This window comes from Miscanthus floridulus, chromosome 4 (assembly GCF_019320115.1).
Source record: "Miscanthus floridulus cultivar M001 chromosome 4, ASM1932011v1, whole genome shotgun sequence".
NCBI lineage: Eukaryota > Viridiplantae > Streptophyta > Magnoliopsida > Poales > Poaceae > Miscanthus > Miscanthus floridulus.
The window spans coordinates 9776400-9798667 of record NC_089583.1 but is presented as its reverse complement, the minus strand read 5'-3'; the positions used below and the strand labels follow the sequence as shown (position 1 = coordinate 9798667).

General features: G+C 45.6%; 2 protein-coding genes across 2 annotated transcripts; both read left to right on the top strand.

Annotated features, from left to right (window-relative positions):
- The first annotated feature begins 1893 nt into the window (after window positions 1-1893).
- Window positions 1894-2505, top strand: LOC136548034 (zinc finger protein 8-like). The gene has a single exon (XM_066539691.1). It carries the CDS (start codon window positions 1894-1896, stop codon window positions 2503-2505), a length of 612 nt encoding a protein of 203 aa, XP_066395788.1.
- An 18768-nt stretch (window positions 2506-21273) lies between these two features.
- Window positions 21274-21885, top strand: LOC136548033 (zinc finger protein 8-like). The gene has a single exon (XM_066539690.1). It carries the CDS (start codon window positions 21274-21276, stop codon window positions 21883-21885), a length of 612 nt encoding a protein of 203 aa, XP_066395787.1.
- Window positions 21886-22268: the final 383 nt, after the last annotated feature.

Sequence of the window (22268 nt, the reverse complement as noted above, 5' to 3'; positions counted from 1 at the left end):
TCAGCTCGGTCTTATGGCGGCCGAGGATGGGGAAAACTAAAATTGATGCCCCGACATCGTACGGCCACAACAGTAGCAGGCTTGGCACGACGCTAGACTCCAAAACAAGCTCCAGACACGCGTAATTACAAGGATAGGGCCAGGCTCTGCGGGTTTTGCCTTGGCGTGGCTCGGCCGGCCGGCATGACGCCATTCAAGGCGACGTGACGGGGAGCATGGCGTGGCGCAGCCACTAATGGGGAGAGGGCGGCAGCACAACGGGGGATGGCTCCATGCGCGTACAAGGCCGGCACGACGACGTGCGACCGCAGCGCCTTGACTCGCAAGACGGCGGCGGCCAGGCCACGTGACGGCGCAGCGGGCGCGCGCAGCAGCGGCAGCGACGACGCACCGCAAGTGATGCGAGCATACGCGAGGTGATAGCGCGATGCAGAGGCACAAGCGCATGCTGGCGAGGATGGCTGCGGCCCTACGATGCCACGCACCCGAGCGGACAGCAACGGCGATCGGCGGAGCAGGACTGGCACGGGGCGACGCGGGTGGATCCAGAGCACCGACAGCGGCGGCAGCATGCATCGCGACGGTGAAGCGGGCCTGCCGCCAGCCAAGGCTGTCGGCCACCGCAGCCAGTCGAGCACGACCGGCACGCGCGCGTGTGGCCAGCGCGCCGACGATGGCACCAGAGCGCGGTGACCGCGTCTAGACGCTGGCATTGGCCAGAAACGTGCCAAGCACGCATTTAAAACATTCCAAAAATCAAACTCGATGATTCAAATGCCAAACCAGTTTTTCTATATTCAAAAGGGTAGGTTAAACTACTGAAATAAGCCCTAATACTAGACCGTTACTTAACCCAAATCTCCTACAAAAATTGTCGAATTTAGCTTCGTTGAACCATCTTCCGACTTAAGAAAATTGAGTAAGTTTTTGCTCGGATTCGCGTCAACTTCGATTTCCAAGCTACCAACCATGCTAGTTAGGGAATTCATTCCTACGAAGTTTGTACTACAAACTTTATCAAAGTGTCGTGTATGCATTTTATAGTATTCGTGCTCAATAAAAATTAGTTTGGAACCCTAAGTGATATAAAGTGACATGAAATATAACATTTATATCGCGTTTCCGAGGAACGTTTCAAGTTACGTACATTACTTTACGCCCTATATTACACATATTTACACACAAATATGATGTTCATGCAGTGTTTAACAAAAGACTGTACAGTGTAACACCAAGGGTGTTACATGTATCACCTTTTATTCTTGCTATTCTATAGAGATTAGGATAAACCTCACTAAAAGGCTTGTCTCCCATCCAATTATCCTCCCAATACTTGTACTTGATTATCAATATCACCCATATATGTATATATACATGCATGCGCTAATGAAATATACTAACAGTTAACGGAGATAATACTACAGTATTGCTCTTCAACCTATATATATGTGTAGGTGCTCAGTTTTTTTTGCCTTAGGGGAGCTTGCTATTCCAAATTTTCAATTATTGGTCCTGTTCGCTTCTCTTATAATCCGTCTTTTTCAGCTTATTTTTTTCAGTCAAAACAGTATTTTTCTTTCACAATAAATCAGCCGGAACAGTGCTTCGGCTTTTCGGCCATGCTTATCACCTCACCTCGTCAAGTACTACTACGACCCACAGCGTCAACAAAAATGATTCTCTCCAATTCATAGTCCTATCCGTGCTTCTCTCGCATTCGTCCTGCTAGCTCCTCCCATTTCTGGACATAGAATTGTCTTCGCCGTCTCTATTTTTAGCGAAACATGGCACTATTTGTCAGAAACTGACAATTTATATATTTTCTCGCCAAGTACTTCTTGGAACAGCTAGCACGGGAGTCGGCAGCGCGCTGTTTGCATTTGCAGTTTGCACATGGAGCAGGAGCGCTCGTCACAGCCATCGCAACCACCAGCGGTGAACCTCTCGCTGGACCTGGCGCCAGCGGCACGCGGCGAGGAGACGGACGAAGTGGCGGCGCCGACGAGGTCCGTCGGCGGGAAGCAGGTGCGCCTGTTCCCGTGCCTCTTCTGCAACAAGAAGTTCCTCAAGTCGCAGGCGCTCGGCGGCCACCAGAACGCGCACAAGAAAGAGCGCGCCGCCAGCTGGAATCCGCACGTCTACGACGACTACGACCACCACCACGCCGCAGCGGCGCGGCTGGACTGTCTCGGCCGCCTCCGCAACAGCAGCACCACCGACGCTTCCATGTGCGTCCCAATCTCCTCGTACGGCGGCACCGCCACCAGCATCAAGCCCGAGAGGCCTGACGACGGTGGGGCACCGCCTTACTACATGGACAACGGGGTGCTCCCGGCGGCAGCGGCACAATATGACCCCTGCGCCAAGCCCGACAACGACACTGTGGACGACATGTGCATCTGGAGAAGGACCTCCCACACCTCTGCCGCCCCACCTCAGAGCGCCGACACCAACACCGCATCCTCCAGCGCCGGCGACGAGATAGACCTCGAGCTTCGACTCTAGACCTCGACCTTCGACTCTAGACCTCGAGCTTCGTCTGTGTGGGAGAGTCGGAAAGAGGCAAAGAGGTTCACACTCATTCCTTGGCTTCTTCCTTCACATATCTTGTATCTTGCTCCAATGAAGCTTCGTTCATATGGATCTTTTGCTGTGTACGTACACAGCAAAAGATACACACTGTCTATATCTTAGGAGTACAGTCTTAACTAATGGAATAATATGCTTGTCATGAATGCATCATGTGGTTAATTACTATATATTTGTACCACTGCCATTATCGCTTTAGGAGTATATACACAGTGTGTAGTGTCGATATAAACGAAAGAAACTTGGTTGGCTACTAGACTCTATGTATTTAAAGAAAGGGTCTGTCTCTATTTCATGGTTTGCTTAACCATTAGTTACCATCCCAATCTCATGGCTCCTCTCGCACGGCGGTTCACTATCCCGGATCTGGACATCACTGCCGGTTCAAAAACCCACTTTACTGCCGGATTTTAAGCCGACAGTGGCACACCGGCAGTGATGGAGGGTTGACATCACTGCCGGTCATTAAAAACCGACACTGATCTACAGGAAACAGTGTCGGTTCCTGGCTCCACCCGGCAGTGTCCAGTTGAACAACACTGCCGGTTTATAGTGCCAACCGACAGTGACGGTTGCTTCAAGAGTGTCGGTTCTTGGCTCAAGCCAGCAGTGTTGAGCAAGCCTACACTGTCGGTTCATGGATCAAACCGGCAGTGTTGTAGTAAATTTCAGTGTCGGTTCATGGATCAAACCGGCAGTGTTGTCGTAACTATCAGTGTCGGTTCATGGTTAAGCCGGCAGTGTTAAGCAAGCCAACACTGTCGGTTTGTTTCTAACCGGTGATGATGGTTACGACAACACTGCCGGTTTGTTGCTAACCGGCGGTGATGGCCCATTCGTATTTTATTGTTTTATAATTTATTTTAATTTATATTTTTTCGTGGAATCGGGTTTCGCTTTATATACGCTACATAGACGACAGGTCCATCAATATTAAACATTACAAATGTTACGACTACAATTCAAATGTTCTTATCCACAACTCGATCCCTCAAAATAAAAAAGAAATGTTCTTGGACTTCACACATGCTTCTCAGACTTCTTACAATAATCTGGCGAGCCGCTCTGGGCCATACTGTTCCTTGTACTTCACGGATTGTGCATTGGAAAATACTCCATCTTTTTCCAATACCTCGGCTAAGATGAATTTAGCCAGCTCCGATTGCAGTGCGATGATCTCCAGGTCTAACAGCCTTTCGTGGTTATATTTCTTGCGTTGTCGTTCAAAAAAGATTATATCCAAAGAGGAACAGTAAATCATTTTGTTGAATTATTAACAGACATAAATGAAATGGGGATTATACACACCAACTTATCGGCTTCTTCCGATTTCCCGCCGATGTAGCGAAGCATTGCCCACATTACATAAAACCCGTATTCACTGTTTCCCGTCAGCTGTGATAAGTATTTCCCCTCCATTTCGACAACCTTGAATGGGACCGGCGTCGCACCGATATGTCTTCTTCGGACACTGAGCAACATTAAAAGGAGGAACATTAGAAAGCGGTATGTGTGATTAGAAAATAATATGTTATTAGGATTGCTTACTAATTCAGCACTGCCACCAGTGCATCTAGGTGATGAAATGGTTTTTTCTTTGAGTCCCACACCTCGAGCAAATTTTTGGCAAGATTAACACAAATGAAGACAAAACGGTTGCTGCAATCACAGAATCCTAATTATCGAATAATCTTAACGAAAAAAGAAGTATAAAATTAAAAATCGAGAACACATACTCGTAGTTGTAGGCTAGAAGTATCTGGGTTTTCTTCTTCTTCGTGAATTCATCGAAAATAGCAATCAATCTCTGTTTTAGGTCTTCCACATCATATCCATAGAGCCTAGACATGTCCTCTCATTGACTCGCATGGGGTCCAAGAAGCCTATATAATCACATTTGCTTTTTAGAATACAAAATTTTGCTATACACCTACATAAAATTATGGGAAGTGCTCAAAAGTTAACAATTTGTATCTCGAGAGAGTAGTTAATTGTAAAATCGTATGTGTAGGTACTTACATAGTCCACAGCGTCAACATTTGAACATCGAGAGAGCGTTTATGGTATAGCGGGAACAAGCACTCTCACTCGACATCGAACTTCTCTTCTTCAGGATAATGGAAAACATGTGGCGAACGGATAATAACCTCAAAACCAAAGTCGTCCGTCTCTATTGCTTGAGCCATGTAATATTCATGTAACTGGCGCATATATGTTGTTAGATTTTTATACTCATGATCGGGAACCAAAAGATTGCCCCTTTCATACTTCATTGCCGGTGTTGTCGTCCCTTGTACATCATAATAGATGGCCGTGGCCTCTTCCATGGTTAATCCTGGGTTGTCTTTGATGTACTTCTGTATGTTCCTTAAATCTTTATTGTGTATTTCTTCGTCTCTTGTTGTAGCGTATTTATTCTGTGTTTGCCTTTCGAATTCGGATTTCAACAAAAACGAAGGCAGTGAGGCACAAAGATTGAAGAAACTAACACAATCTTCCTTCGAGATGTGTGTTGTAAATTTTTCTTTCATCAAGGTGGTAATGCTGCCACTGAATGACCTTTTTCTTTTCTATTGGTCTACTTTGGGAGCATTAGCGACCGAATCCAAGGACCTTTTCTGCGACTGCGAGGATGTCCTTGATCTTGTTTTGGGCTGAGGTGGAGGAGGAGGATGACGATGAGAATTCTGTTTTCCCGGCGCTGATGAAGATGGAGGAGGAGGAGGAGTCTCTTTTCTCGGGGCTGATGAAGATGGAGTGGACGAGGAGGAATAGAAGGAGAGCTCTGTCTTCTCGAGGGTGATGGCTCCGGATGAGGAGGGGAGTGATCTCTGTTGGGAGATGGTGAGTGATCATCACGGGTGGGCGAAGACTTGCAGTCGTCCTCATCATCAGAGGACAATTGATGGTCAAGCTTAATGAAGCGCTTGCGCCAGGCCACTCGAGAGCCCTTGTTTTGACCAAGTTTTGGCCTGTCTTCCGCTACGGGGTACTCAATGGGTATCTTGTTATACTTCTTATCAAGTATTCTATCAATGGTGATGTGAGCGTACCCTAGTGGAATTGGGTGGCCATTAATTGTCCCGTCTCCCATAGGCCAGGCCAGGCCGAACGCCACCTTGTCCTTTGTCCATTCCTGATGGATGTACAACCTGAAATTGATGGGTTCAGTGATGTCGTCCACCGGATGAGGCACATTCGCCTCTTCTTCGTCGAGCGGGGTCGATCCGCAGCTGCTGCGACCCCTAAACTGTGGGCTAAAGGCACTAGGAGTAGGGTTTTGTGGTACTACTGACCCCTTGGACAGCAAAATTTGCTCGACTCGTGCTTCAACGATCGCCTCAATCCGTGCTTCCATTCTGTCTTCCATCTCTTTTAGTCTTCTCAAATACTCTACCTCATGTTCCGCTCTACCCCTCGAGCGGCTCCGGTAAGTCTTAGATTCTTGGGGGAATGCTAGTTTCCAAGGAACAACACCGGTTCCTCTAGTGCGACCAGGGTGCTCCTTGGTTCCAAGTGCTTGGGTGAGCACGTTTTTCTCCCTATTAGAAGTGCGAGTCCCTTGCCTCACCTCCTCAGTTACCTGGGAGATCCTCTAGATGAGTTCGCTCATGGGTTGATTTGAGGAGCTAAAGCTCCCGTCCTTAGCGTGCCGTACATTTCTCCCCATACAGTATAATACCGATCTGGGCTCCCAATCGGTGGTCTCAACCTAAACGCCTTCCTCAGCAAGGCGATCCACCTTTTGAAGTTCTGCTTCAAATTCTGGCATCTTTTTGGCGAAGCCACGAGAGCCGAGATGATGAGGATTCGTCGCTTTCTGCGAATTCTCCTTATTCTTCCTGCACAGTTCTAAGTACTCCTCGGATAACCTGTATTCCTTAAAATCCTACCAGAAGTCCTTCTGCTTGCTAAACTGTCCACCATCGAAATCTGGCTCTTTATTTTGGAGGACAAAATTCTTGTACAATGTCCCCTTGAAATTCTTGAAGCATGTCCCCATGATTTCTTTTGCTTTTTTCTTGACTAACTCCCTATCATACTCGGCTGGGAAAGTGAAATACTCTAGGATCTTGACATCCCATATGTAATCCTTCTCGCTTTCGAAAACCCTCCACCGGTCATCATCTTTCCCAATCCACGTCCTGTACTTAATTAGGGATGAAGTCCCTAACAAGTAACCCGAGGATAGTCTTGTATTTGGTCAAAGCTATAGGCGGTGAGAGTGAATCCCCGAATTCATCGAACTCAGTAATGTGCCAGTGTGCATTCCTACCAACAGTAATCTTTAACACGCCTCGCTTGGATCTGGCCTTCCTGCTATCCGAACCCTCTGGCTCCTCGGCCGACGGAGCCTCCTGCTAGAGACACCAAGTAAGCTATGACCCTCTCAATTGATTAGCTTGTGTGGCTACATAGTGACATGATACCAAAGTTACCTGGCCATCTTGGTCATTTTGACCTAGATCGAGCAGGCCGGACGGGGTTCATGGCTGCTCGTTCTCACCGACCTGATTGACATAGTCATCGTTTGTCAGATCATGCGGCTCTCCTGTCCCAGCGATATTAGCTGCTTCTTGTTGCCGATCAATTCTTCGGCGACGGGGTAACAGGCGACGATGAGTCATGGCTGTGACATGATCGTGGTTAGTTTTGGCCGCAGACAACTACTAATAGCATATGTTCAGTATATATATAATATGGTTAATGCAAAGTCTAATAATAAGTCCACATACAACAAAGTCAAATAATAGCATATGTTCACCTAGAACAAATTCATTGTTTGATTGACCACATACAACAAAGTCCACCTACTCTTCTACGAAACTAAGCCTACATCAACTTCTAAATAAGAAAAGCGATGACCATAGCCATAAATAAAAGCATGACATCTTTTCAAGACCAAGGAGCAATTCTCCTAATCTTCACATCTTCGGTGGGTGGCTTCTCTTCGATCTTCAGTGCCAGCGGATGGCCATAGTTTGCATTCATTGGACCATTGTAGGCCGGTTGCCCATGGTTTTCAAGGTAGGCCGGATGACTATAGTAGGCCCTCAAAGCTTCAGCTTGTGTGTTGTATTTTTTGTGTAAATTACTAGGATAGCGATTGACTTAAGCATAGCAATCTTCCCAGGTTCGATAAATCCCAGGCATGTGACCAACATGCACTACATACCATGCCATGGTTGCCTATACATTTAAGTAAATTAGGCATGTGGTAAGTGGTAATGGTAACTCACTGAACAAGAGTTATTATTCAAGTTATATGGCCAAACTAAATCTATTTAATGTTCTTTATCCTTGACATGATAAAAAATTACCTCAATAATTGGACTATTTATTATTTAGAGATCAATGTGGTTTAGTAATCATACTTGCTGCTGCTGCCGAGCCAATTTTAAAAGTTGTTTTTAACTTTTTTTCTGGAACAAACATCTATAGATGCCTTTTTTAAGCATGCTATACATTCCCCCTAAGATTGAATCCCCAAACAATCAAATATTGCTGTAGTGTGATTTGGTGGTCTAGGACTGTGACAATAGGTCTCTAAAAATAGCATTATTTTTAAAATATACTAAAACTTATACAAGAAATAAATAATTTCTTGTAGTATATATAAGAAAATATTAGATGAAAGGTCAAAGCAAAACATCTACAACAGAAAGGAAATAGGCAAGTCATTGTAATTAACCAACAAGACCAGTCAAATAAAGTAGGACCCTATCAAAACACCAGAAAGTTTCTACAAACATATTTAAAGGACCATATCAAGGTCAGATCCTAGCTAGGGATTCAATAAGCCTAAGGATTGTAAAATTAATTAAGATGAGATTGTAGATAACACCAGAACCAGACTAGCTATTACACAGTGAGATTACAAAGTGAGATTAGATTGTAGATGGTAGTGAACCTATTTTATTTGACTATGGACTAGCTATTACAAAGTGAGATTGTCTCAAAAAAAATAGAGGTGATTTTAATAGCCCGCAGACATGAGGAATAAAAAATGTGTTTGGATCAGTGACATTGCATAGCCTGCAATGGATAGAGTTGCATACATTCTTCATCTTTAAAACTATTTTTTAAAAAATTAAGTCCATTTCTTGTTCCTCTGAAAACAATAAAAAGTATACAGAACAACTTACTTCCTCATATTGTTTGTCAACGTAAAGTCCATTTCAGCTGCCATTGGGAAGACAACAACCGTGGGGCATTTCATTTCATCAAACACTTAGCAGGCAGTCAGCCACGCACTCACCGTGGGGGTGGGAAAGCAGCTGTTCGCGCGCTCCTGAAGGCCTCGGCGGTGCTTCGGCGTGGGGCGGTGGATGGCGTGGGGAGTGCTCGGACGTGGGGTGGTGCACAGGCGTCGGCGTCGAAGAAGAGGAGCGCGTGGCTAGGAACGGCGACACGGGGGCTGGTGGATGGGTGCTTCGGCGTGGGGCGGTGCATGGGCGTCGGCGTCAAAGAAGAAGAGCGCGGGGCTAGGAACGGCGGCGCGGGGGGCGATGGACGGGTGCTCCGACGTGGGGCGGTGCACGGGCGTCGATGTCGAAGAAGAGGAGCGCAGGGCTGGGAATGGTTGGCGCGGGGTTGAAATGAATTTGGATAATTTCAACCCACACCGGGCTTTTATACCAGAGCTCATCACTGCCGGTTCTAATTATAAACCGACAGTGATGGGGGTACATCACTGCCAGTTATAAGTCTAAACCGGCAGTGATGGGGGTATATCACTGCCGGGCCATTCTTTCTACCGGTAGTGATTTCCGTGTAGCGGTTACAGCATAAGTAACTTATCTTTTGCACTTCTTTCGAATACCTCCTACTAGCTCAACGGTTAAGACCCCGCAACTTAGCCCCCGATACCCGTGTTTGAATCCCGGGCGGCCCAGTTTTTTTGGTTTAATTTTATAATTTCTTAAGCGGTCTAAAGGTCAAAAGATAAAATAAATAAACCTTGGCACACATCCTATACTAGCGCAGCGGTTAAGTGTCTGAACTCTGTAGCCCGAGACCCAAGCTCAAACCCGAGGGCTAGCACAATTTTTTTTAATTTTTTATATATCACTGCCGGTTTTAAAAATAAACCGACAATGATAACAAGCATCACTGACGGTTTCTTCTCATCACTATCGGTTTTTTGAAACCGATAGTGATGTTTATATATATTAAAAAAAATCTTTTATATACTGAATAAATAGAAGCATATGTATTCCTATGTCGAAGTGACTTAAAATTTTTTTGCCAAGCGTGTACACACAAATTAAGATCCCACACAGGATCTTAGGTTTTTCTAATCATTTTTTTATTAATTATATTTTTCTGTATGCTGAATGAGACAAAAGAGTGTGAATATCATCTTGGACCCAATAAATTTTTTCATCCACCTCTACAAAATTCTTATCCCTAGGGCACATTAGAGCCTGTGTAAAAGTTTGGCACCATTCCGGATCTTTTTGTGGGTAGACTCAGTTCAACCTATAATTAAACGGTCTCGTCGCGCGGAAATTCAATTAAACCTCAGAAAGTAGCAAACCATCTCCGGAAAATCCCAAACTTGGTGTTTCCTTCACACGTGGCACGTGCAAGCCAAAGAAAAAGTTTGAGACCAATACAACACCGGAATGCCTATGAACCACAGAAACCTTGACAACCTATGTGTAGTCAAAGTTCGATGAAAGGGCACATGTACCTATGTGGAGCATGTATACTCTGCCTATGTCGAAATGGCTTGAATTTTTTTTGGCAAGCATGTACATCCAAATTAAGACCCCACACAGGATCTTAGGTTTTTCTGATCATTTTTTTATTTATTATATTTTTCTCTGTGCCAAATAAGACAAAAGAGGGTGAATTTCATCTTGGACCCAATAGATTTTTTCATCCACCTCCACAAAATTCTTATCCCTAGGGCACATTAGAGCCTGTGTAAAAGTTTAGCACCATTTCGGATCTTTTCGTGGGTAGACTCAGTTCAACCTATAATTAATAGGTGTCGTCGCACGAAATTCAATTAAACCTCAGAAAGTAGCAAACCATCTTCGGGAAATCCCAAACTTGGTGTTTCCGTCACACGTGGCACGTGCAATCCTGAGAATAATTTTGAGACAAATACGACACCGTAATGTATATTTCTAGTTGCCCAACAAATGTTACACGAATTACATGCATGACAATAATTAAACACACAAAGCCGTACATATTAAAATTAGAACCCAATTAAACTACGACCTTGGAAACCTAGCTAAATAAACATTAATTACTATCGGAATCACTGCCGGGATCAATCGGGCCACACACACTAACATGCCTCTGTAGCCATATATGGTAATTGATGTCACTGAATTATGTATTCGCTTGTATCGATGAAGTCCAATGCCCGTATGAGTGCACTCTCTCGTGCCTCACAATACCGAAAGAATGGTCAGCCATAGATGTAACCTACTGAAAGACCACTGCCCCTGTTAGTAATCCTTATGCAGTACTGGCGTCCTTCTATAGTGAGCTGGCCGAGGTTTCCATTGCAGAAGTCCCAATCGTACTCGGGTTGCTCCGTAGCTTGGCCTAGAATGGCCCACAAGCCACATGCAGCATAGGTAAGGTCCTATAGCGTAATCTGCATGCGGAGAAAAAGAAAAAATTTAGAGAATGTTATTACAATAATAAACAACAAATAAGCATGACTCAGGTATAAGTGACCATTTTACCATATCCACATGGTTGTAGCTCGCAAACCATTCGCTTGCTTGTGGGATGGGGATATCACCAGCATTCAAAGCAAGTGCCTTGAAGTGCGAGAAATCAGGCACATCATAGCAAATACGTCGAAGTGCCTCTAAACAGATGCACACAGCACTTAATTGGGCGCTTATCACGTCCGGGCTCTGTATTACCATCCCGTGGATATGGTTCCGATGATTTGAACCCCTCACAGGGATGAAAAAACTGAGTTCAGACGTTCATAGCCGACCACTTGCATTAGATACCGTGTTCTCGACGGTGTCCAAGATAAAGAACCAGCTAAGTGTTGTTCGTAGCCAATCTATTGGGGATATAGTATGTGACATATATGCATGCAACAATGATATTAAATTAATTACAGTTATTTGTTGGCATCAAAAAATAAAAGATGTTAGAAAATATTTCATACAATAGCTGGAACAGGGAACCGTGGAATGGCCACATTAGGAGCAAATGTCTCATCGCCAGGGTGGAAACCTGGTTCTTGTGGTGGGGGAGGTCCGTTGTTCATACCACCTGATCGATAAAATGCAAAAAAAATATGAACATAAAATATATGCACAAAAAATTCTTCCAAGTAAAATGTGGCAACATAATTAAATATAGATCGAATGCAAGGAATAAGAATATATATAAATATAAAATGCAAAGAAACATGAATATAAATATAGATCAAATGAATATAGATAGAATATTGGAGAAGACAACATATCAATACCATTGAAAAATGCAGGAGCCATGACCAAATCACATAGAGAGAGAGTGCATGTCTTGAGAAGTGAGAGTGAAATGTGAGAAATGAGACTGAGAGAGTTCGTGGGTGGGTGGGATCGATGTATGTGGCCAATAGTTTGTTTTATATAGGGGGCATGGACATCACTGCTGGTTTTTAAATAGAACCGACAGTGAAAGTTACTATCACTGTTGGTTTTTAAATAGAACCGACAGTGAAGGTGACTATCACTGTTGGTTTCTAAATAGAACCGATAGTGAAGGTGCATATATGTAAAGGATATATTTATTTAGATACTACAGTGGGAAAGTTTTAACAACAACGATATATTTATTTAGATAGTAATGAAATACATCAAAAAATTACAAAAAATTAGAAATAAGTTACATATACGATAACAAAGACCTTACACTAAAATTCCATATATGATAAGAAAGGCCTATTTATATACAGGTCAATGTCACCATCAATGTGTATCAACACATTATAATTTAACCACCTCAGTAGCATTCTTCTAGCACCAACTAGGGTCAAACAACAGCACCGAGGTGGTATACGAGCTATACCGGTTGGAGATGATAAGGTGGCATCGATGAATCCATGCCTCTGTGATCTGCTTTAACTCTCCCACAAGTGTCACACTCCATGACGTACTGGGTGATGTCCTGCTTCATGTTGGACCACCAGTATAAGTGGCGCAAATCATGGTACATCTTGTTGCTGCTAGGATGGATATACAATTTTGAATGATGAGCTTCATTCAAAATCTTCCTTTTCAGCTCATCATTTGATGGAACCACCAATCTATCCTTGTACCTCACTACACCTTGCTCATCAATACTAAACTGAGGGCCACGCCCTTCGTCAATTAGTTTCTTGATGTGAGGAATTTCTAAAGTGTCTTGCCTTTGCTCCAAAATAATATGCTCAAGCAATTCTGAGGTCAAGGCAATGTGAACTAGCACCTCAGCATGATTGAGAGACAAAGGTGTTTCTTCAACCTGATATGACTTTCGGCTCAAGGCATCCGCTACCACATTGGCCTTTCCAGGGTGATAATGTACCTCCAAGTTATAATCCTTGATCAATTCCAACCATGTCCTTTGCATCATATTCAACTCAGACGGAGTAAAAATATATTTGAGGCTCTTATGATCTGTAAAAATATGTACTTTGTTGCCCAACAGGTCATGCCTCCAAAATTTTAGAGCATGGACCATAGCAGCTAGCTCTAAATCATGGGTGGGGTAATTTACTTCGTGCTTTTTTTAGTTGGCGCAAAGCATAAGCTATCACACGCCCATCCTACATAAGCACACATCCCAACCCCGCCTTCAAGGCATCACAATATACATCAAAAGGTTGGTCAATATCTGGTTGGGCCAAGACAGGAGCAGTGGTCAGAAATGTCTTCAAAGCTTGGAAGGCTTCTTCATAGGTTGTGCTCCAATCAAACTTGGCTTCTTTTTGGAGCAGCTTGGTCATCGGTTGTGCTATCTTAGAAAAATCCGGTATGAAACATCGATAGTACCCAGCTAGACCAAGGAACTGACAAATTTGGTGCACTGACTTGGGAGACTTCTAATTCAGCACATCTTGCACCTTGTTGGGGTCAATAGAGATACCATCAGGTGTCAAAACATGCCCCAAAAACTACACTCGATCTAACTAGAATTCACACTTGCTGAATTTAGCATACAGCTTGTGTTCCCTCAATCGAGCCAGTACTATCTGAAGGTGCTGGGCATGCTCTTCATTGTTCTTGGAATATATCAGAATATCATCAATGAATACCACAACAAACTTGTCTAGCTCTAGCATAAAGACTGAATTCATCAGATACATGAAGAATGTAGGAGCATTGGTGAGACAAAAAGACATGACTAGGTATTCATACAGCCCATATCTAGCAGAAAAAGCTATGTTTGGTATATCTTGTGGTCTAATCTTGATCTGATGATAGCCTGAACAAAGGTCAATCTTGGAGAACACTTTGGCACCAGCTAGCTGATCAAACAAAGTATCTATGTGGGGCAAAGGATACTTGTTCTTAATGGTTACCGCATTAAGAGGGCGGTAATCCACACACATCTGAAGAGTGTCATCCTTCTTCTTCACAAAAATGGCTGGACAACCCCATGGTGAAGAGCTAGGATGGATGAAGCCTTTTTCCAACAATTCTTCCAACTGCTTCTTTATTTCAGCCAATTCCTTCAGAGCCATGCGGTACGAGCGTTGGGAGATAGGAGTAGTACCAGGCTCTAGCTCAATGGAGAACTCCATATCTCTGTCTAGTGGCAACCCAGGTAGATCTTCAGGGAAAACATCCAGAAACTCACATACCACAGGAATAGAGGTAAGATCAGGAGAGGCTTTAGCATAAGCAGCAACAGGTAAGATTGGATCTGAGGGTATCAGAAGAGACATCCTATCCTAAGAAGAAGGAAGTCGTAACTCCACAACTCTCTGCTTCAAATCCAAGACTACCCCATATACACGTAACCAGTTCATTCCTAGAATTGCATCAATGCCTTGCCCAGGCAGTATCATGAACTGGAGATGGTAAGTGTGAGTGGCTAATACCAAGCTTACTATGTCCGTCCGAGTATTAACGCACATCTGCGCACCCAGAGTACTGATTATATAGGCAAACAGTATAGCCATAAGAGGTATATTATGCCGGTGTGCAAAATCCATGCTCATAAATGAATGTGATCCACCAGAATCAAATATCACATAAGCTGGATGGGAATCAATGGTGAATATACCAGCCATCACCGGCTCATTTTGCAATATCTGCTCCGCCTCCATGAAATTAACCTGTCCATATCGGCTGACTGGCACTTTCTTCTTGATCATTGTCCGCTTGACTCGCCTGGAATTAGCCGATGGCTGAGCAGACTGGGTCGGCTGGTTTTGCGGGCACTCTTAGGCATAGTGGTCTTCCTTGCCACATTTGAAACAAGCACCAGGCTTGTTCCCCAGTCCTTGATGAGGTGGGACCTGTTGTCCCTGAGGCTGCTAATGTTGCACCTGCTGGGTAGGTACACGGTACTGAGTGGAAGGAGCCTAAAAAGTCCACTGAGGCTATCGAAACGAATGCTCGCCTGAAGATTGATAGGGCACCCACCTGGCAACCTGTACTTTCTAAGTATGGGGGTGACTAGAAGACCATGTAGCCACCCTCTTGCGCTTCCATTCTGCCTGGGAATCCCGCTGCAAGCCTTCCATGGCGATAGCAGCATTTATCATCGCCCCAAAGGTCTGATAGTTCCAAGTATATAGCTCCTTATGTAAGCTACAAGAGAGGCCACAATAGAAGCGGTCCATCTTTTTCTCATTTGTGTCAACATGAGTTCCAGTATACTAGGACAAGTGGTTGAACTTATTGACGTAGTCCATCACGGACATACTCCCTTGCCGAAGGTCCAGAAACTCTGTCAACTTCCTATTGAGAACACCAGCAGGAATATAAAACTCTCTAAAGGCCTCAGTGAACTCCTGCCAGGTCACCCGATGATCCGCCTGCTGCATGGCATTAAAAGTATTCCACCATGCACTAGCAGATCCCAATAACTGTTGCGCTGCAAAGCGCACTTTTTGCTCATCAGTCACGGTGAGCAACAGAAACTTTTGCTCCAGAATGCAAAGCCAATGCTCCACATCTAGAGGCTGAGCTGTGGGTGTGAACGTGGGTGAGTGCGTCTTTAAGAAATCCTAATAAGAGCAGGGTCCCTCAGGACCGTGGGAACCACCCCCATTCCCACCATTGCCCCCATGGCCTCCACGGGCAAAGCCACCGACAGCCTGTGCCAGCAACTCCATGGCACGGGCTGTCTCGCGACGAGCAGCCAACATTTCTGCCATCATCTCTGCGTGAGTCATCGGATGTGGAAGTGGCGGAGGAGGAGGAGCCATAAATGGAGCCTCATGGCACTCCCCATTGCCGTGCTCATTGGCCCGGCCACTTTCACCTTGGCCTTCGCCAAGACCGTGGCCCGCCCCGGCATTGGTGATCCCGCGACCGGACCTCAGGTTCATCTGTAACAGATAGGAACCATCCATTTAGAACAACCCTCCAGATCAAGAATGATAAGGCATTTATTAAAGCATTCCTTTTAATTTATCCTATCAATTTACTAATCCAATTATACGTGTAGGGGGAATTTTAATTTAAGCAAGATTCTATTATCATGATGCATGCATCGGCCTATACATTCACTCTGGCCAGAATATAGCGGCATTCACAAAATTTCGGCACATCACACACTCACTTTCCGCATGCTAAGTGATTTCTTACGCAACATAAGTCAGTGTACCTATAGAAAACTGATTAGATAAACCAGTGCCGCTATCCTAGATAGACCATATTGCTAGGGCTTATACTTATTTACATAATTTATCGCATCCTACTTTTCGCAAAACTTTTGTTGGTCAAATTTTAGGTTTTGGAAAAGAGCGATGAAACTCGTAAACTCATTATTGGCTCTGATACCAACTGTGGCAGAACTGCCCGAAATAACGCACTTACAGAGGCGCTCGTCTTTCACCAGACACTAAGTATCCTGAAAGCAAGCTACAGCGGGCGGGTTCCATCGGACACACCCCAAGGGAGAGCCTGAAAGATCCACATTTTTTCCCAAGGATCCAATAATGAGAATGAGTTACAATACTTAATCCATTTCATACATCTAGAGTTCTTAAAAATATATTATTACAATACCAAATTCAGAGTGCGGAATGATAACAAACATCTATCGGTAACGAACAAGGATCCATCTGTGCCCACCAGAAGAATCCTTCACACAACGGGTACTCCTCAAGTTTAACCTGCAATAGAGGCAAATAAACCCTGAGTACACAATGTACTCGCAAGACTTATCCAACTAGTAGGAATAATTTTCTGACTCCAAGGGATATGCAAAGTTTTATGGTTTGATTGGTTTGTTTTGCAAAAAGCAATGCTAATAGTGGATCCTTATTTATGTTATTATTAGTAGCCATGATTAATTCTTTATCTAGCCATTCTATGTAAGCACCTGTTCTACTTTCAAGCAAGAGTTGAGCAATCAGTTCTATTTCATCACCTTTCATCTTTTAGTTCTTACTACGATGCTAGACCATAGACAAGCCATACCGGATCGCCCGGCGATTCACGAATCAATGCCCCTCAGCTAGGTACCTCAAAAACACACGCCCCGCTTGTACCCCAGGCGCAAGCAGGACCAACCCATCACCCTCCTGTCACGAGATTCAGGTCCTCGTCCAAACTTGGACTCCAAGCCCCCTGCTCCTGAGTCACGGACCCAGTGCGGTGCAAGGACCTCCACCATCTCCGCCTCCAATTAGTCGGTCCGAAAAGAGCCGAAACCCACGACAAGAGAGCAACAAGTCTTCCCTGCGCCCATACCCAAGTATGTGCTCAGGATAATAAATCTGTGACTTGTCTAGAGTCCAATGTAACGGCCGGTCCTTAACTGACACATACAGGAGAAAAGTGTAACCAAGCTATGCCATGTTGGCCGCAGGACACAACCTCTTACACCCACCAATACCCAAACCATATCCCTGCCCGGCCACCATTTTTCCTTTCCACCATTTTATCATGAGTGATAATAATTTTCACCTATTGTGAGTAACAACAGGTTACTCACGCTACAGAAATCCTAAGCATAGTAGCTACTCAACCTATACTAGTAGGACTCATAGGTAGATATATTTATGCATCTAGTTTCCATAAAATGCCTGTAACTTAAATGCACATCATATATATATTCCATAATCATTCAAGAATATGGGTTATGCACCAGGGCTTGCCTTGGGCAGGCAGTGTATCAAGAAAGTTAGCAACGAACGGCTCCAAGGCTCCCTCCTGTATGAGAACCTCCTCCTCGTACTCAATAATCTCCTCGTAGTCCTGTTCGTCCGCAGGCACGGACTCTACCAACTCGTAATCTACATGTGTGAAATGATGATGCAACACTTAGTAATACTGGCAACAACAACTCTTAAAATACGAATACACCTATCAATCTACTAAGCTAGTTCCACCGGCTAAGGTGCTAAGTTACCTCTTGTTACCACTAACAAGTATAAAGCATGACATATATTATCTTAGCAACTAAAGGTATTCTTACTTTTAATACCGATTTACTCTATATATGATAAAACAAGGACTACTAGCTACTCTATTTATCCACCTACTCTAGGGCTACAAAAATTACAGTGAGTACATAATAATCTAATGAACCTATCATTATCACAGCTAATTGTAAACTAACTGCACCAACAGATAGATAGCATTTTTGTGAACCTAACAAATTTTGTTTCACTATTTATGGACATCTATAGAATTTACTATTATTTTTCAAAATTTCGCTCAAAACTAAATTGAAGAAACATTCATAATTTCAATGGAAATTGAAAAACCGAATTCCACCCGCGTGGCCCGCGAGCGAGCGGCTCATCCCACTGCCAGCGCCCCGCGCACGCGCACGTGGAGCACACCTGGCACGGCCCACACACGACTAGTGGCCCAACGCGGGGAGACCAAAAGAGACCCCGGCTTTCAACCAAATGAACCCGTAGTCCTTTCTACTATTTCACTCTCTCTCTTGACGCTCGCACTTAACCCCCGGTTCACTTCGAATTCCCGTTTCAAGGTCCCTAGCCGGAACTAAACAGAGGCCGCGGCATCTTCGGCCAAACGCCGATGAGCACGGACCTCCTCGGTAGCAGTCCTCACCACCACAACACTCCTCATCACAAGCGCATTCTATAGAGGTAATAAACACCACAATTGGTGCCGCACTGAAGTGTGGCCACGCACCACGGCGGGGTTTGCCCATGGTGACACCGACGTCGGTGAATTAACCAAGCCCAACGCCTCTACCGCTACCCTAGGAGTGAAGGTGCCTCACCAGATACGTGAAGGATGGCCTGGACGAAGTCGCGGGGCTTGGCAGGGTGGTTGGCCACGAGCGCGGGGTTGCTCTGGTTCACGACAAGCACGACGATGGCGTCCTCGGTGACCTGCTGCTCCACCGGCGAAACTGCTACACGGGCGACGCAGCCAAGTCAACACGATGCAATAGCACCGCTCAATTGAAACAACGGAGCATGAAGCGATGCCCTGGCCGAGCAGCCGCCTCGACGGTCATGGCGGGCCGCCATGAGGAAAATGCCCCGCATTACCTCACTAGAGGATGAAAGTTCGTCGGGTCAACTCCAAACGCGAGCTAACTACCAGAGCTAGTTGGGTGTACAGTTAATTGGAAAGAGGTGGACTACGCAAGGCTAATCAGATGGACAACTCAGCTCGGTCTTATGGCGGCCGAGGATGGGGAAAACTAAAATTGATGCCCCGACATCGTACGGCCACAACAGTAGCAGGCTTGGCACGACGCTAGACTCCAAAACAAGCTCCAGACACGCGTAATTACAAGGATAGGGCCAGGCTCTGCGGGTTTTGCCTTGGCGTGGCTCGGCCGGCCGGCATGACGCCATTCAAGGCGACGTGACGGGGAGCATGGCGTGGCGCAGCCACTAATGGGGAGAGGGCGGCAGCACAACGGGGGATGGCTCCATGCGCGTACAAGGCCGGCACGACGACGTGCGACCGCAGCGCCTTGACTCGCAAGACGGCGGCGGCCAGGCCACGTGACGGCGCAGCGGGCGCGCGCAGCAGCGGCAGCGACGACGCACCGCAAGTGATGCGAGCATACGCGAGGTGATAGCGCGATGCAGAGGCACAAGCGCATGCTGGCGAGGATGGCTGCGGCCCTACGATGCCACGCACCCGAGCGGACAGCAACGGCGATCGGCGGAGCAGGACTGGCACGGGGCGACGCGGGTGGATCCAGAGCACCGACAGCGGCGGCAGCATGCATCGCGACGGTGAAGCGGGCCTGCCGCCAGCCAAGGCTGTCGGCCACCGCAGCCAGTCGAGCACGACCGGCACGCGCGCGTGTGGCCAGCGCGCCGACGATGGCACCAGAGCGCGGTGACCGCGTCTAGACGCTGGCATTGGCCAGAAACGTGCCAAGCACGCATTTAAAACATTCCAAAAATCAAACTCGATGATTCAAATGCCAAACCAGTTTTTCTATATTCAAAAGGGTAGGTTAAACTACTGAAATAAGCCCTAATACTAGACCGTTACTTAACCCAAATCTCCTACAAAAATTGTCGAATTTAGCTTCGTTGAACCATCTTCCGACTTAAGAAAATTGAGTAAGTTTTTGCTCGGATTCGCGTCAACTTCGATTTCCAAGCTACCAACCATGCTAGTTAGGGAATTCATTCCTACGAAGTTTGTACTACAAACTTTATCAAAGTGTCGTGTATGCATTTTATAGTATTCGTGCTCAATAAAAATTAGTTTGGAACCCTAAGTGATATAAAGTGACATGAAATATAACATTTATATCGCGTTTCCGAGGAACGTTTCAAGTTACGTACATTACTTTACGCCCTATATTACACATATTTACACACAAATATGATGTTCATGCAGTGTTTAACAAAAGACTGTACAGTGTAACACCAAGGGTGTTACATGTATCACCTTTTATTCTTGCTATTCTATAGAGATTAGGATAAACCTCACTAAAAGGCTTGTCTCCCATCCAATTATCCTCCCAATACTTGTACTTGATTATCAATATCACCCATATATGTATATATACATGCATGCGCTAATGAAATATACTAACAGTTAACGGAGATAATACTACAGTATTGCTCTTCAACCTATATATATGTGTAGGTGCTCAGTTTTTTTTGCCTTAGGGGAGCTTGCTATTCCAAATTTTCAATTATTGGTCCTGTTCGCTTCTCTTATAATCCGTCTTTTTCAGCTTATTTTTTTCAGTCAAAACAGTATTTTTCTTTCACAATAAATCAGCCGGAACAGTGCTTCGGCTTTTCGGCCATGCTTATCACCTCACCTCGTCAAGTACTACTACGACCCACAGCGTCAACAAAAATGATTCTCTCCAATTCATAGTCCTATCCGTGCTTCTCTCGCATTCGTCCTGCTAGCTCCTCCCATTTCTGGACATAGAATTGTCTTCGCCGTCTCTATTTTTAGCGAAACATGGCACTATTTGTCAGAAACTGACAATTTATATATTTTCTCGCCAAGTACTTCTTGGAACAGCTAGCACGGGAGTCGGCAGCGCGCTGTTTGCATTTGCAGTTTGCACATGGAGCAGGAGCGCTCGTCACAGCCATCGCAACCACCAGCGGTGAACCTCTCGCTGGACCTGGCGCCAGCGGCACGCGGCGAGGAGACGGACGAAGTGGCGGCGCCGACGAGGTCCGTCGGCGGGAAGCAGGTGCGCCTGTTCCCGTGCCTCTTCTGCAACAAGAAGTTCCTCAAGTCGCAGGCGCTCGGCGGCCACCAGAACGCGCACAAGAAAGAGCGCGCCGCCAGCTGGAATCCGCACGTCTACGACGACTACGACCACCACCACGCCGCAGCGGCGCGGCTGGACTGTCTCGGCCGCCTCCGCAACAGCAGCACCACCGACGCTTCCATGTGCGTCCCAATCTCCTCGTACGGCGGCACCGCCACCAGCATCAAGCCCGAGAGGCCTGACGACGGTGGGGCACCGCCTTACTACATGGACAACGGGGTGCTCCCGGCGGCAGCGGCACAATATGACCCCTGCGCCAAGCCCGACAACGACACTGTGGACGACATGTGCATCTGGAGAAGGACCTCCCACACCTCTGCCGCCCCACCTCAGAGCGCCGACACCAACACCGCATCCTCCAGCGCCGGCGACGAGATAGACCTCGAGCTTCGACTCTAGACCTCGACCTTCGACTCTAGACCTCGAGCTTCGTCTGTGTGGGAGAGTCGGAAAGAGGCAAAGAGGTTCACACTCATTCCTTGGCTTCTTCCTTCACATATCTTGTATCTTGCTCCAATGAAGCTTCGTTCATATGGATCTTTTGCTGTGTACGTACACAGCAAAAGATACACACTGTCTATATCTTAGGAGTACAGTCTTAACTAATGGAATAATATGCTTGTCATGAATGCATCATGTGGTTAATTACTATATATTTGTACCACTGCCATTATCGCTTTAGGAGTATATACACAGTGTGTAGTGTCGATATAAACGAAAGAAACTTGGTTGGCTACTAGACTCTATGTATTTAAAGAAAGGGTCTGTCTCTATTTCATGGT

Excerpts from the sequence above, each read along its gene's own strand:
- LOC136548034 (XM_066539691.1), top strand. The coding sequence starts at position 1,894 with ATGGAGCAGGAGCGCTCGTCACAGCCATCGCAACCACCAGCGGTGAAC.
- LOC136548033 (XM_066539690.1), top strand. The coding sequence starts at position 21,274 with ATGGAGCAGGAGCGCTCGTCACAGCCATCGCAACCACCAGCGGTGAAC.